General features: G+C 45.9%; 1 protein-coding gene across 3 annotated transcripts in view; it reads right to left on the bottom strand.

Annotated features, from left to right (window-relative positions):
• KIAA0556 (KIAA0556 ortholog) overlaps positions 1 to 16,957 on the bottom strand; it is a 232,651-nt gene that overhangs the window by 100,279 nt on the left and 115,415 nt on the right. For all 3 annotated transcript variants that reach the window (XM_030925123.1, XM_030925124.1, XM_030925125.1), the window contains one exon: positions 3,045 to 3,312. In XM_030925123.1, the coding sequence (XP_030780983.1) occupies positions 3,045 to 3,312 (268 nt within the window). The remainder of the gene's footprint in view (positions 1 to 3,044; positions 3,313 to 16,957) is intronic.

Genomic DNA, 16,957 nt, shown 5'->3' with positions numbered 1-16,957 from the left:
CTCTACTAAAAATACAAAAATTAGCTGGGCATGGTGGCAGTCGCCTGTAATCCCAGCTACTTGGGAGGCTGAGGCATGAGAACTGCTTGAACCCAGAAAGTGGAGGTTGCAGTGACCTGAGATTGTGCCACTGGACTCCAGCCTGGGGGACAGAGCAAGACTCCGTCCCCACCTCCTACAAAAAAAAAAGTCAGGTGTGTTGGCACGTGCTTGTAGTCCCAGCTACTCTGGAGGCTGTTCCAGGAGCCTCCCAGGAATTTGAGGCTACAGTGAGTTATGATCGTGCCACTGCACTTAGGCCTGGGTGACAGGGCAAGACCTTATCTCAGAAAAAACCAACAAAACAAAACATGCACAATGTCAAGAAATTCAAATTCTCTCTTTTCACTTTATGCCCCAGTATCACTTGAACTGTACCTGGCATCAACTGTTCTGTGGCCTGGCCCTTCACACCCAGGAATGACTGTCAGGTCCCCTGCTTTTCCAGGGTGGAGACTCAGTCACCTCTTCAGAGCTCCGTCCCCTCGCTCCCCGTCTCCCCTGCAGCCATGCCATCTGCAGGCCCAGTGGGTCCCACATGGGACCATTATTAACATTGCCCTGACCACTTGCTGCTCCCGCAGGTGCGCCTAACACCTTTATTCCTTTGGCAAAGGTTCCCTGAGGGGCTGCAATGTGCCAGGCATGTGCTACATGCTGGGGAAGCGGAGGGTAAGAGCCGGCCTGTGCCTATAGGCTGGTGGATGGGGAGGTGTGGTGGGTGGAGAGAAAGACAACTGGGGCCAGTGAACCCGGCGCCATGATGATGCTACGGGAGCACAGGGGAGAGCTGGCCTAAGTGGATGTGGTGGGAGTGTGAAGAAGGCTTTGTGCAAGAAGCAACATCTGAGTACAGTCTGGAGGGAAAAGCAGAGAGCCAGGTTTCAGGGTTCTGAGTGGAGAGGAAAGGGACTGCGGTCATCTGGGCAGAGGGAACAGCCCAAGCAGGGTCTGGGGTGAGAACAAATATGGTGACAGCATGTCTGATGGACAAATGTCTTCTCTGGAGATGTCCATTATTGGGTGTGGATTTTCCAGAGCTGAACTGTGTCCCCTTCAAACTCTCTTTTTTTTTTTTTGAGAGGGTCTCACTCTGTCACCCAGGCTGGAGTGCAGTGGCACAATCATGGCTCATTGCAGCCTCAACCTCTTAGATTTAAGTGATCCTCCTGCCTCAGCCTCTCAAGTGGCTAGGACTAAAGGTATGCACTACTACGTCTGGGTAATTTTTTTAAAAATTTTTTTGTAGAGATGGGGTCTTGCCATGTTTCCCAGGCTGATCTGGAACTCAACTGATCCTCCCGCCTTGGCTGCCAAAACTGTTGGGATTACAGACATGAGTCACTGTGCCCGGCCCCCTCCAAATTCATACATTGAAATCCTAGCTGCCAGTACCCCTGACTGTATTTGGGCACAAGGTCTTTAAAGAGGTAATTAAGTAAAAACAAGGTCAAATAGGTGGGCTCTAATCCAATATAACTTCTCCCAAGAAGAGGAGATTAGGACACAGATACACACAGAGGGAAGATCACGGGAAGACACAGGGAGAAGATGGCCATCTACAAGCCACAAAAAAGGCCTCAGAAGAAAATGACTCTTGATCTCAGGCTTCCAGTCTCCAGAACTATGAGACAGTAAATTCCTGCTGTTTAAGCCACCAGTCTGTGGTACTTAGTCATGGCAACCCTCACAAACTGACATAGTGTCTGATTCCAAACATTCCCTCATTTCTCTTTCCTTAGGTTTACCATGGTTCAGAAAAGATTGTCTTCTCTTGGCACACCCAGCTTTGAGAGTGCACATGAATAGGAGACAGAGGTGCAGGCAGAGGCCAGACCAGCCCGAGTCAAAGCTTAGGAACAGAGGATGGAGACAGTTGCAAGTAGGCCTCTCTTCACCTCCCAAGTCCTCCTCTCTCCTCCCTGCCCCTCACCAATCGTTTTACTCATTCTACTTTCCAAGATCTTTCTTCACAAACCTCCTCCATTGGATGCTGCTGTTTCTGTGTGTCAGCATCCTCCCTCCTTCAGGTTCACCTTGAGTTTCTTTTGGAAATGAGGGCTTTACTGTACTATCGTGTGACTGGGTGGTGATAACCACACCCCTTAGTCCTATTGGTTAGACCTGGCCAATCAGAGCCACAGTGATCCAATCAGAGACAGCATGTGACCCTGTGTGTGCCAGCATCCTCCCTCCTTCAGGTTCACCTTGAGTTTCTTCTGGAGATAAGAGCTTTACTGCACTATCAAGGGGCTGGGTGGTGATAACCACACCCCTTAGTCCTATTGGCTGGACCTGGCCAATCAGAGCCACGGTGATCCAAGCCGAGACAGCATGTGACCCTGTGTGGGTTGGAGAACCAGGTCTGGGACTTTTGCTGGGGCCTTTGGGGAAAGAAAAATTCACTTTCTGAGAGGTTGCAAAGTCAGTGTCATATTTAAAGGCAATTCTGCCTTTGTATGTTGGATAGTCTACTAAGAATGGAAGCAAGACACAGGAAAGCAGAGAAGGAGGAGGAGAGCAAGAGGGTGACGGAGATGGGAGAAGAGAGAGGGAAGAGGCCAGAAGGGAAAAGGGAGTGGGAAGAGAGGAGATGGGAGAGAGATGGAGACGCAGAGGGAAAGGAAGAGGAAGAGGGAGAGGGGAGAAAATGAGTCTTGCTACATCTCAGAACCTTTCAGTTACTCAAGTCAATAAATAGTCCCTCAGCTTAAGCTACTGTGTATTAGCCAACTGGTATGTAGATGCTGCAAAACATCTTACAACGTACAGAACAGACACCTCCAACTATCTGCCAGGAATTTACCATCTGGAATTTCAGGGCCCTGAGGAAGCCTTTGGGAAGCTCTGCATCTTGCAATCAACAGAGACCTGACTGATATACCTCCCTGGCCTGTGGGACACTCTAACCAAAGTGGAATTCAAAGGACCACTGGAAGTTTAAGTCCTGCTATTAGATGCAGAGACACCAATGGCAAAGAAATGATACACAAGACAGAGCTCACTTTTGGAAGCTGGGTTAAATTCCAGCACCACGAGGGTGTCTGGGCCAGGGGCAGAGCGTCCTTCTGTCTCCTGTTCCCCAGGAACATCTTTCTGTGTTGAAACCCCACTGGAAGGAGGGCAGTCATCTCTGGGATGGCCCACCAGCGCCAGGTCCTCTGGCTCAGGCTCAGAGAGTATGTCTTCCTCGATAGAGTCATACTCATCGCTGGAACAATCCTTTTGTTTCCTTTGTAGATTTACACTAAGTTCCAGGCTTTTTCTCAGCTCCTGCAAAAAGCCCAGAAGAGAGATGAGAGACAAATATGGTACCTTGAGAAAAACTTATTTGAAAATAGATCATTTGAACCAAAGAATTATTCTCCCCAAACTAACATTTAACAACATTATCTCAACCCTTGTGTTGTCACTGCTTTGAAGATGAGAAAACAAAGGGCAGGGGAAAATGAGCAACTCCCTGGACAGAGCAGTGTTGTTAATATTAACTGTGGTGTTTGTATCCTGGAGATGCTGGGAGAAGGTGGGGTGGGGGGGAGTGAACATGTGAAGGAGAGGGAGAGAGAAACAGACAATATGGCTTGTTAAAATCTGGGGCTTGTTCAAACAGATTGTGGAGTCCCACCCACTGATTCAGCGGGTCTGGGATGGGGCCTGAGCATGTGCATTTCTAATAAGGTGATCCTGATACTGCTGGTCCAGGGACCACGCTTTGACTATGAACTCCCAAAGGCCTCCAAATGACCCTCAAATCCCAGATGGTAAAATGTCTGGCCGGTAGTTGTTGGGGGCTGTCCTGCATATTGTAGGGTGTTGAGCAGCATCTAAATGTCATACTATTTAGCACTTAACTACAACTGCTTGACGATTTTTTTCATGTTTCTTTTGTCTACATGAAATTGTAGATTCCTTACGGCTAAGCATTAAGATCTATACTTAGAGGGACCAGGACATGAATCACCCAAACCAAGATATTTCAGAGAGAAAGCGAGCACTATTATATTTACACTGGGACAAAAAAAAGTATAAACGGAGCTGGGACAGTGGCTCATGTTTGTAATCCCATCACTTTGGGAGGCCGAGGCAAAAGGACTACTTGAGACCAGGAGTTCAAGACCAGCCTGAGCAACATAGTGAGACTCTGTTTGGGCAAACCAGTATGTTTGGTCAGCCTAGCTATACTACCCCTTGTAGCCTGTATAGTATCTATCCAATGTAGCTCTAAAAAAATGAGAAGCAATCAATAAAGGTTTGATAATTGACCAATAAACATAACAGTTATTGCAGTAGGCTGAATAAGGGCTCCCCAAAGATGTTCATGTCCTAATCCCTGGAACCTGTGAACTCCTGAGGGCTTGGGAGGAAGTGAGGAACACCATATAGAACACTTTTACCATCTTAGAGAAATCATCCTACACAGACCCATGATAGAAATATAGATGCTACAGACACCACTGGTGAGGACTCAGGAAATGAACATGTAACTGAAAACTGGAGCCCAGGGAATCCTGTTATGTAGCAGTAGAATCTTAGCTGAATTGTGTCCTACAGTGTTGTGGAAAGCAGAACATGTAAGAGATGAACTTGAATATTTAACTCAGGAGATTTCCAAGCAAAGTGCTGAAGATTCAGTCTGTTTTTCTCCTGCTGCTTAAAGTAAAATGTGAGAGGAAAGAGACAGACTGAGGGAAGAACTGTTAAGGAAAAGGGAACCAGGACTTGGCGATTTGGATGATTTTTAGCCTATCCAGATTGCAGAAGATTCTAAAATTAGGAGATTCACTGTCAGAAAAGTATGCTATGGAGATAAAGCTAAAGGTGTGGCTGGACAACCTTTTTACTTGTACCTCAGAAGGATGCAAAGTGCAAAGTATTCAGTCGTATGGAGGGCTCTTTCAGGAGATTAAACATGTGGCTCATGGATCCCCTTAGACATCTCAGCGGAAGCCAGGACAGAGGGGGGATTTTCCAGGAAAGATTTGCAGAGGAGTCCCTTGTCTAAAGGAGCAAATCCTAGAGACATACATGGGAGTCCCACATGACTTTTGAGAATGTCATACTAGGAGAAACACTGCCAGCTTGGACTGAATGGGAGAAAGAAAGAACAGAACGAAAGAAGGTTGTCAGACTCCCCAGAATTCTACAGGCAGGAAATTGGCTGATGAAATGGCTCATCTACAAACACAGGCTGCTCTTCCTGAAAAAGGAAGAATGACTCCAAGGATGGAGCTGTGGGCCAAGAGAACAGAGCCCCGAACCACAGAGAATTATTTCCAGGCCTTGAAAGCTAAAGGAGTTTGCCCATTGGGCTTTAAAATTGCCTGGGTTTGGTGATTCCTCTTTTTTCCCTGTTATTTGCCCTCCTTTTAAATGGGAATTTTGATATGATTTGACTGTGTCCCCACCCAAATCTCACCTTGAAATGTAATAATCCCCATGTGTCAAGGGCGGGGCCAGGTGGAGATAACTGAATCATGGGGGCAGTTTCCCCATACTGTTCTCGTGGTAGAGAATAGTCTCATGAGATCTGATGATTTTATAAAGGGGAGTTCCCCTGCACAAGCTCTCTTGCCTGCCACCATGTAAGCCGTGACTTTGCTCCTTCTTTGCCTTCTGCCATGACTGTGAGGCCCCCCCCAGTCATGTGGAACTGTGAGTCCATTAAACCTCTTTCCCTTATAAATTACCCATTCTCAGGTATGTCTTTATTAGCAGTGTGAGAACAGACTCATACAGGAATGTTGTTAATTGTCATCCTATGCCTGATCCACCATTGTATTTGGGAACAGATAACTTGCTTTCTATTTTCACTCATCTATAGATGAGAAAAATTTGCCCCAAGATAGGTCATACCCAGGGTCTTACCCATAACCAATTTAGATGATGAGATTTTGGATTTTTGAGCTGATGAGACTTAGATGATATTCTGGACTTGAGTTGATACGGTAATGGATTCAGAGTTTTGGAAAACTTGGGATGGGATGGATGGATTTTGCATGTGGGATGGAGATGAATCTTTGGGGGCCAGAGGGTAGTCTGTGGTATGCTGGATAAATGGTCCCCAAAGATGTCCATATCCTAGCCCCTGGGAGCTGTGGAGATGCTGCCTTACAGGTCAAAGGGACTTTGAAGATGTGATCAGGTAAAGAATCTCCAGATGGGGAGAGGAGCCTGGATTATCCAGGTGAGTCCAATGTAATCACAGGGGTCCTATGAGAGAGAAGCAGGAAGATCAAAGTCAAATAGAGAATATGTAAGAATGGAAGCAGAGGTCAGGGAGGAGCGAGCTATAGTGCTGGATTTGAAACAGGAGGACGTGACCACAAGCCAAGGAATGTAGGTGGCCTCTACAGTCTGAAAAAGGCAAGGGAATGAGCTTTCCTCTCAAGCCTCCAGAAGGAATGCAGTCCTGCCAATGCCTTGATTTTAGACCAGTGAAACTGATTTTGGATTTCTGACCTCCAGAACTAAGCCACCAAGTTTACAGCAAGTTGTTACAGCAGCAAATAGGAAATAAATACAGCTGTCTCTTTTTAGAGTTCTCCCCTTCCATCCCTTGATATCAAGTATTGGTGATACACATTTAATATAATTAATTAATTATCTCTGTTGCCCACTGCAGTGGTGTGATCACAACTCACTGCAGCCTTGACCTCCTGGGCTCGAGTGAGCCTCCCACCTCAGCCTCTTGTGTAGCTAGGACTACAGGTATGAGCCACCACACCCAGATACCAGTGATATTTACTGGGCAACTAAAACACTGCCTGGCACATAGTAGGTGCTCGACCAATATCTGCTGAATGACTGAATAGATTCCATTGATGACTGGGTGGTGGCTGTGTGCAGACGCAAAGTGCCCTCACGTACCTTGGAGGTGACACCGGTGACAGGACCCTTAGCAAGTTACTTACCTCCTTTGACTTGCATCTTGACGTCCATAAAAATAGATTAACAAATCCCTACTTTGCAGAATTGCTTTAAAGCAGAGGTCTGAACTGGGAGTAATTTTGTCCCCCCACCCAACTCCAGGGGACATCCGGTAGTGACTTGAGATATTTTTGATCAGAACCTGGGGAGAGTCGTCCTATTGGCATCTATTACATGGACACCAGGGATGCTGCTAAACATAACAGAATGTCCAGGACAGCCCCATAACAAAAAATGATCCGGCCAAAATCTCAAGGTTGAGAAACGATTAAAGCAAGTGCGGATTCACTGCTGGTGTTTAAAAAAATAACACCAGGTCTCCTAATTGAGTGTATTGAGATGGTTCATGCAACCTTCATGCAAACCAGACTGAGGTCATGGCTTATGTCTTCGAAGTCTGACAGTGGTGGGCAGTTGGAGGGGCAACAGATTCACTGCTCCTCCAGAGGGCAACGCGAGTTCCTAGGTGACCTGCTGTTTAACAGCAATTTCGGCAGCTGTAAAACTAGTAATCCTTTACAGTAGAATAATGCTCTGTACTCTATAAAACATTTTCAACCCTTTCTCTCCTTTGATCCTCAGAAAAACCCTGTAAGACAGATAGGTAGAGTAAAACCCTGGGATAACATGAATTCAGTTAAAACAAAATAGCCTATTGGCTCTTATGCTTGGCCCAACTCCCATTCTCAAGTGAGGTCAACTTAGGTTCTGTTCTGCTGGGGTGGGGGCAAGGCTGGGTGAGAAAACAATGGGTACATCCCTCTCTCTGCAGCCCCTACTCTTGCCCAGTCACTGTGGATTACAGTCTTAGCTGGGAGACTGCTGTCACTGTCCCGGAAATCTCAGTCCCAGGGCCCCGAATCGTCCCCACTGATGTCTAAGACCAAGTGCAGCCACCAAAGATGGCCAGTTTCAGGAAGGATTTGGATGGGGCATTAGGACCCTTGCACCCATGGTCAGCTGAGCAGACTTCCTCTGGCCTCTTCATGACCTTCACTATGTTGCAACCCCACATTTTGAGTGATTGAATTGTGGGGATACCCCCAAATTTGAGGAACTGTGACCAGCCTTTATGCTGGTCCAACCTCTCACAGTGATTAAGTGGCATAGCTGTGACTTCTGCACTCCGCCACGCCTCCTTGCTCCTTCTAGATTATCCACGCATGACAGACTCTCTTGCATCTGTCATGGCCCAGCCAGTGGGGAAGACAATATGGCAACCACCATTCATTAAGGCTTCATGCATGCACATGTGCTTAGGTGCTCTGTTAAGAGCGGAGGTAGCAGTGGAGAGCAAGATGGCAAACCTCTGGCCTTATAGGAGCATACAGTGTGGGGCAGGAGGAGACAGCCAGGCGATGTATAAATATAAACAGAGGCATTTCAGAGGTGGCCAGGACTATGAAGGAAGCCCTTGTCTGGATGATGCGACAGGGCGACTGGCCTGAGGGGGCCCTGATGAATGGTGGTCAGGGAAGGCTGAGTGCTGAAGAACCACCTGGTAGTGTCTGGGACACAAGGCTGTCTGGGGGTAGGAAGAGCAGAGGCAAAGGCCAGGAGGCAGGAACGGCTGGAGGGCATATGCTCCCTAGAGGGAGGCAGCGGTCACGGGGGACAGGGCTTTGTGGGCCTCAGGGAAGTGTGGATTTTGTTCTATGCACTATGAGAAGCTGCTGAAGGGTTCTAAGCAGAGATACAATGTTATCTGATTTCTGTTTTTATTTTTTATTAATTTATTTTTTTGAGACGGATTTTCGCTCTTGTTGCCCAGGCTGGAGTGCAGTGACAGGATCTCGGCTCACTGCAACCTCCACCTCCCAGGTTCAAGCAATTCTCCTGCCTCAGCTTCCCAAGTAGCTGGGATTACAGGTGTCCGCCACCACGCCTGGCTGATTTTTGTATTTTTAGTAGAGACATCGTTTCACCATTTTGGCCAGGCTGGTCTCAAACTTCTGACCTGAAGTGATCCAACCACCTCAGCCTCCCAGAGTGTTGGGATTATGGGCGTGAGCCACTGCGCCTGGCCTGACTTCTGCTTTTAAAAGATCTCTATGGCTCTTGGATACCAGCTGGATTTTAGGAGGTGGGACAAGGGTGGAAACAGGGCTACCGGCTTTGCTGCAGTTGCAGGTGAAAGAGGAAGGTGGCAGTAGAGGTGGGGACAGGGAGGAGGCCTCGAGATCTATTTTGGAGGCAGAGATGACAGAAATGACTGACTAGAAATGAATCATATGCATACCCTCTGACCTAGCCCTTCCGGGAATGTATCCTTTAGTCCTAAGTACACAAAGATCGTTGAGGCATCCTTTATATTACAGAATGGTCCACATGGTTATCAATGAGAGATGGATTAAATAACTAATACAGCAGGTGTTCACTGAGCCCCAGGCAGCTCTTCCAAAGAATGAGGTAGCTCTACTTTTGCATTTCTTTGGGCAGATATCAAGTTACACATTTAAGTAAAAAGAAGCATGTTGAAAAATGTACATATAACATGAACTTAATTTTTAAAATCATTGTTAATTTCTATACATGTAGGTATGCATATATGCGTAGAAAAAGTCTGGAAAAATAGGCACCTGTTTTTTTTTTTTTTGAGATGGAGTCTTGCTCTGTTGCCCAGGCTGGAGTACAGTGGCACGATCTCGGCTCACTACAACCTCTGCCTCCTGGGTTCAAACGATTCTCCTGCCTCAGCCTCCCGAGCAGCTGGGCTTACAGGCACACACTACCACACCTGGGTAATTTTTTGTATTTTTAGTAGAGATGGAGTTTCACCATGTTGGCCAGGCTGGTCTTGAACTCTTGACCTCAAGACTCTTGATCTCAGGTGACCCACCTGCCCTGGCCTCCCAAAGTGCTTGGATTACAGGTGTGAGCCACCGTGCCCAGCCAGCACCCAACTATTAACAATGATCTCTCTGAGAGCCTTTCCAGGACTTTCCTTTTCTTCTTTATTCTTAAAAGAAGTATTTAGTATTAGCATGCATCCAATTTTGTAGTTTAAAAAAATGATATATTTACTTTTATGTTTAAATCTTGTCTCTCCTTCTTACAAATAAACAAATTCCCTAGAGAAGTGGCAGGGAATGGTGGAGTGGAGGACCCTGGATAGCCAGCTGCCTGGAAAAATCATCTCTATCCCTGGAACACGTTTGGTTCCCAAAAGCCAATGACAAACAGCAGCACTCAATGCCGGAAGACAATGGAGCAGCATCTGTCTAACTCGAGAATAAAGTATCCAGCCAAGAGGTCCAGACTGGAAAGTAACAGACCATCCATCTCAAACAGCCAGAAACCCAGGGAATACAGATGGCATTCATGAGCTCTTCTCAGAAAATATCACCCAGGTGACAAAATCCAGACCAATGAAAGAGGAAATCAAAATAAAGATAGAGGCATGGAGAAGCTGTGATCAAAGGTCTAATGGTAAGCGCTGTAGCCACTTAAAGTTTGAATAAATACTAGGCGTTTATGCACATTAGGGAGATGGACCAGAATGCAATGCTATAAACCTAAGCCCTTAGCTTAGCTAACAAAAATCGGAGAGGGCAGGCAATGCGGGTGGCCTCATTTTCCACACCAGAAAGTCAACCCAAATGCATCTCAAATGGAAACCAGAGTTTTTAAAAAATGGCACCTCTAACCTCTTATTTCATAATGTATTAAACTGATGGCTATTTTAAGAAATAATGTTTCCTGTGATAAAGAAATTTGAATTTCAATAATTCCTCCTGTTTCAATTTGGTTTCTTTTTCTTCTTTTAAACTAATGGAAATTTAAATGCCATGATTGTATTTGCAAAATATATACAGGCCAGGTGCAGTGGCTCATGCCTATAATCTTGGCAGTTTGGGAAGCAGAGGCGGGAGGATTGCTTGAGCCCAGGAATTTGAGACCAGCCTGGGCAATAAAGTGAGACCCCCAACTCTATTTTTAAAAAATTAAAAAATAAAACAAAAAAAATCCCTCTCCGCAAAGAAAATATATATAAAAGAGCAGCCTAGATTCGGTGTGGCTGGCAGCTTCTTCGCAAAGGAAACAAATGCATTTGCTCACACTGGATGAACCTAGGCCCTTATAATGCTCACGTGATCTAAACCATCTGTCCCAGGGGCAGAGGGGAGACAAACTGAGGAGCAACATTCCCTGGAGGAAGCCGTTCAAAACCTTTCCATCTGGAAAGATGAGGACCTTGGGCTGGTCGCTTTGAAAGCCAATCTGCCCGTACTTCAAAGAGATACCATGCTGTGGGATCTACCAGGTACTTTGAAGCCATCATCCAGAAATTTCTCTGAAAAACCATACTTTATAGTTTTGCTTCAAAACCTTGTTATATTTGATTTCAGTGTTCAGTGTTTAAAATGTTAAGTTCAAGCTCTTTCAACAGAAAGCCCTCTGCATGGAGGCCAGGCTGCCAACACCGCAGGTGGAGATTGGATGACAGGGACTGCACGCAAATGGGTCTCCTCACTGGGGATCCAGGGAGGAGGTGGAGGGACAGATGCTGATACAAAGACTTAAAGGTAGTTTCTAGAAGAACCACTGACTGAAATGCAGCAGGGGTTTGATGGTCAGTGAATTAATGCCTTCTATGCCTGAGCTTCCTCTTTCTGCTGAACTAGGAAAGAGTGACATCAGGCGACCATCAAACATGAAGTTTTTGCAATAAGAGTATCAGTACTGTGATATCAAAAACAACAGCTACTAATTGCTAAGCTTCTGTTACATTATCAGGCACGAAGCTGACTTATCTATACACCTTATCTCATTTCTTTTCCTTTTCCTTTTTTGAGGCAGGGTCTTGCTCTGTCACCCAGGCTGGGGTGCGGTAATACCACCTTGGCTCACTGCAACCTCCACCTCCTGGGTTCAAGCGATGCTCCCACCTCAGTCTCCAGAACAGCTGGGATTACAGGTGCATATCACCACAACTGGCTAATTTTTAATTTTTTTGTAGAGATGAGGTCTTACTCTGTTGCCCAAGCTGGTCTCAAACGCTTGGGCTCAAGCAATCCTCCTGCCTCAGACTCCCAAAGTGCTGGGATTGTAGGCATGAACTACCACACCCAGCCACCTTATTTCATTTCAACCTCCTAACATGCCAGTGCAGTAGGTCTCCTCATCTTACAGGCTTGGAGGACTTAAGTACAAGTTCAAGGTCACATGGCCAGTAATGGCAGAGCCAGGGTATGGAGGAATGAGCATCTGCCTCTGTATTAGTCCGTTTTCATGCTGCTGATAAAGAGATACCCACGACTGGGAAGAAAAAGAGGTTTACTCGACTTACAGTTCCACATGGCTGGGGAGGCCTCACAATCATGGCAGAAGACAAGGAGGAGCAAGTCACGTCTTACATGGATGGCAGTAGGCAAAGAGAGAGAGCTTGGACAGGGAAACTCCCGTTTTAAAAACCATCAGATCTACTGAGACTCATTCACTATCACAAGAACAGCGCAGAAAAGACTTGCCCCATAATTCAATTACCTCCCACCTGGATCCTCCCATGACATGTGGGAATTATGGGAGCTACAATTCAAGATGAGATTTGGGTGGGGACACAGCCAAACCATATCAGACTCCAAAGTCCAGACTCTTAACCACATGACTATGTTTATTCCCTGCCTGGTACCAACTTGGAAGCAACTGGTCTGTAGAGAGGGATGAAAGTCAGGTGCACAGTGATTGTCCACTGACTTGCACAAAATTGATGAAACCTGCCAGTAAGAGCTTTAGATACAAAGCTGCCTTGAGGCCACTAAACGTGTTCATGTATGTGTTAAGTGTGAGTGGATGAAGCACTAAACTCCTAACTCTACTTACAAAGGCAAATGAGCTGGGTCTTACTTCTGGGCCTGACTCAGTTTACCCTGTATCCCCAGGTGAGTTGCTGAGCTTCAAGCCCTCACCTTTGCTATGGGAAAATGTGCCCTGATTAGCTCACAAAAAAAAAGGCTGCTGAGGGGACAAAATGAAATTAACAGCTAGGAATCAGTGTTTTGTGATTGCTTTAATAGGGTTCTAGTTTTTGCAGAAAATTTAAAATTTTGATGATGGCATCTTTTATTATTTCTCAGATGCTACTGAATCTGCCTATTAGAAGCTTGGATGCTTAGACCATGAAGCCACAGTGGAAACTTTAAGACAGTCCTCAAGACCTAGCAGCAGTCTCGGGGGTAGAGGTCACTGACATGCAGGCAGAAAGGCCAGACCTCCCCAACCAACCCCCTGCCCCCGGAACCCCAATAATGTCTCTCATTTGGTTGGCAGTTTTGTAAAACCAGGATTTGAATGTCTTGAGTCTGGCATGCACTGTTAGTTGCGGTAATTCCCACTAACTTCTTTCTCACTATATGAGGCATTTTACACATTCATATTATTAATCTGCCTGGACCATGAAGGCTTTTTACCCAGCACTGAAGAGTTCATTGATTAATTTGTTCTTTTTTCTCATTCATCCATTTATTCAACACATCTTTTTTTTTTTTTTTTTTTTTTTTTTGAGACAGGGTCTCACTCTGTCACCCAAGCTAGAGTGCAGCGGCATGATCATGGCTCACTGCAATCTCGACCTCCTGGGTTCAGGAGATTCTCCCACTTTTGAGTAGCTAAGACTACAGGTGTACACCATCATGCTCAGCTAATTTTTGTATTTTTTGTAGAGATGGGGTCTTGCCATGTTGCCCAGGCTGGTCTCGAACTGGGCTCAAGCGATCCTCCTGCCTTGGCCTCCAAAAGTACTGGGATTATAGGTATAAACCACCACACATGGCAATAAATATTTTTTGTTGAGTATACGTGTCCCCCATAAGCAGGTGTGACTAGCAGGTGCTAGGGATAGAGTGAATGACAAGACAGACTTATGGAATCTACAATCTGGCAACATCTCTTATGTAATCCATAACAGATTACCAGAGTAATGAGTGGCAAAAATCCAAATCTGGGGCTTGCCAGTCCACATCCGTAATAAAGTGGCTTGTGCCCTAACTTTAGGGTCAACTCTGAGTTTTTTGTTTCTGTTTTTGTTTTTGTTTTAAGAGACAGGGTCTTGCTTTGTTTCCCAGGTTGGAATGCAGTGGTACAATCATAGCTCACTAACTCCTGGGCTCAAGTTATCCTACCACCTCAGCTTCCTGAATAGCTGGGACTACAGGTATGTGCCACTGCACTTGGCTAATTTTGTACGATTTTTGTAGAGACAGGGTCTCACTATGTTGCCTGAATTGGTCTTGAGCTCCAGGCCTCAAGTGATCTTCCCACCTCGGCTTCCCAAAGTACTGGGATTACAGACGTGAACCACTGTGCCTGGCCTAACTCTGCATATTTTAAAAATCACATTCCCAACCGACCGGGCATGGTGGCTCACACCTGTAATCCCAATACTTTGGCAGGCTGAGGTCACTTGAGGTCAGGAGTTTGAGACCAGCCTGGCCAACATGGTGAAACCCCATCTCTACTAAAAATACAAAAATTAGCCAGGCATGGTGGTGGACGCCTATAATCCCAGTTACTCAGGAGGCTGAGGCAGGAGAATCACTTGAACCCGGGAGGCAGAGGTTGCATTGAATCAAGACTGCACCACTGTACTTCAGCCTGGGTGACAGAGTGAGAGTCTATCAAAAAAAACAAAAAACAAAAAAACAAAAACAAAACAAAACAAAAAAACCTCATTCCCCTACATTAATTTTGATAGAACTAAGGCTAGGAAAATTTGAATTATACATGTGTTTTAAATACCTGGGCAATATTTTTAGTTTTCTGACACCTTCTTACTGCCCCTGTTCAACCTTTGATTTTCTTTTCATGAATTTTCATTCAAGCTAAGTGTATTTATAAAGTACCCTGGAGTTCAGCCTCTAAAGTGCATCACTGGAGAAAAACCAAAACAATCTTTGTCTTGGGGAAGAGAGTGACAGAAGAGAAAATGAACTCAGGAAGTAGAAGGGCCTGGGAGACTGCCCACTTTCCAAAGTGCTTTCCTGCTTTGGGGGCCCCTGGCCAAACCCTCAGCATCAACCTGGCTGAGCAATCAATAAGGAGATTGGACAGGGATAGCAGGACAGAAACCAAATATCAAAGAATGCCACTGGCTGACTAGAAAATTTCAGGAATTCCTGAAAGATAGAGGGGAGAGATCACATCCATAAAGAACTAAAGGAAGAGGAAACTGCAGATTAAAACATACATGGTGGGTTGGGCACAGTGGCTCATACCTATAATCCCAGCACTTTGCCAGGCTGAGGCGGGTGGATCACCTGAGGCCAGGAGTCCAAGACCAGCTTGGCCAACATGGTGAAACCCCATCTCTACTAAAAATACAAAAATTATCTGGGCGTGGTGGCACACACCTGTAGTCCCAGTTACTTGGGAGGCTGAGACAGAAGAATCACTTGAACCTGGGAGGCGGAGGTTGCAGTGAGCCGAGATCGTACCACTGCACTCCAGCCTGGGCAACAGAGTGTCCTGTCTCAAAAAAAATAAAAATAAAAACACAGACATGGTATATTAGTCTGTTCTCATGCTGCTATGAAGAAATACCTGAGAGTGGGTAATTTACAAAGAAAAGAGGTTTAGTTGACTCAAAGCTCCCCATGGCTAGGGAGGCCTCAGGCAACTTCTAATCATGGCAGAAAGCACCTCTTCACAGGGCGGCAGGAGAAAGAAATGAGTAAAGGGGGAAGCATGCTGGGCTCGGTGGCTCAAGTCTATAATCCCAGCACTTTGGGAGGCTGAGGTGGGCGGATCGTTTGAGGATTAGGAGTTCGACACTAGCATGGCCAACATGGTGAAACCCCATCTCTACTAAAAATATAAAAAATTAGCCAGGCATGGTGGTGGATGCCTGTAATCCCAGCTACTCATGAGGCTGAGGCAGGAGAATCGCTTGAACCCAGGAGGCGGAGGTTGCAGTGAGCCAAGATTGCTCCACTGCATACCAACCTGGGTGACAGATTGAGACCCTGTCTCAAAGGAAAAAAAAAAAAAAAAAACTCCAGAGAACAGAACAGAAACAATGAAAGAGAATGATAATAACAATAGTAATAATAAATGAAAATTTTCCAGTGCTAAAGAAAGACAAGCGTGCAGATGCCCCTGGCTTCAGCCTACAGGTGAGCCTCTCTGCTGCTCCTTACTTAATATAGCCGGGGACGGGCTACAGCCCTAAAAGTGGCCCCCAACTCTAGCCTCAGGGCTCCCTCTCACTCATCTTGATGCTGGACTCACTTACACATGCACATACTGCTCCTTCTATGGAAGTTTTTATGGCCCAGAAATTTTTGCTGAAAAGGCCCACTTCGTGTTTTCAATGGGACAAAGATTTTGAGACAGATATATTCACATGGATGAAAGGTACACTCTCTCAAAAAACATTTTGACTCTATATGCAAAGAATGACAGATATTTGAAATATATAAAGCAAAAACAAATGCAGGGGAAAATTGACCATTTCACAGAAATCAACCAGATCAAATAGACAAAATGTAAGTAGCTAGGCGCAGTGGCTCAAGCCTGTAATCCCAGCACTTTGGGAGGCCGAGGCGGGTGGATCACGAGGTCAGGAGATCGAAACCATCCTGGCTAACACCCAGCACTTTGGGAGGCCGAGGCGGGCGGATCACGAGGTCAGGAGATCGAAACCATCCTGGCTAACACGGTGAAACCCCGTCTCTACTAAAAATACAAAAAATTAGCCAGGCATGGTGGCAGGAGCCTGTAGTCCCAGCTACTCGGAGGCTGAGGCGAGAGAATGGCATGAACCCGGGAGGCAGAGCTTGCAGTGAGCCGAGATCGCGTCACTGCACTCCAGCCTGGGCGACACAGCGAGACTCCGTCTCAAAAAAAAAAAAAAAAAAGTAAGTAGTGGTTGGTTTGCTAATGAGTATAAGAGTTTCCAGAGAAGCTTATTAAAAATGCAGGCTCTGAGCACTCCATGCCTCCTCCAGATCCAATTATATACCTATGGGTGTGGTGTGAGAATTCACGGCTTTAA

The sequence above is a fragment of the Rhinopithecus roxellana genome, chromosome 20 (assembly GCF_007565055.1).
Source record: "Rhinopithecus roxellana isolate Shanxi Qingling chromosome 20, ASM756505v1, whole genome shotgun sequence".
Classification (NCBI taxonomy): domain Eukaryota; kingdom Metazoa; phylum Chordata; class Mammalia; order Primates; family Cercopithecidae; genus Rhinopithecus; species Rhinopithecus roxellana.
Note: the sequence above shows the minus strand (reverse complement) of the source record. Positions and strands in the feature narration are given on the sequence as shown.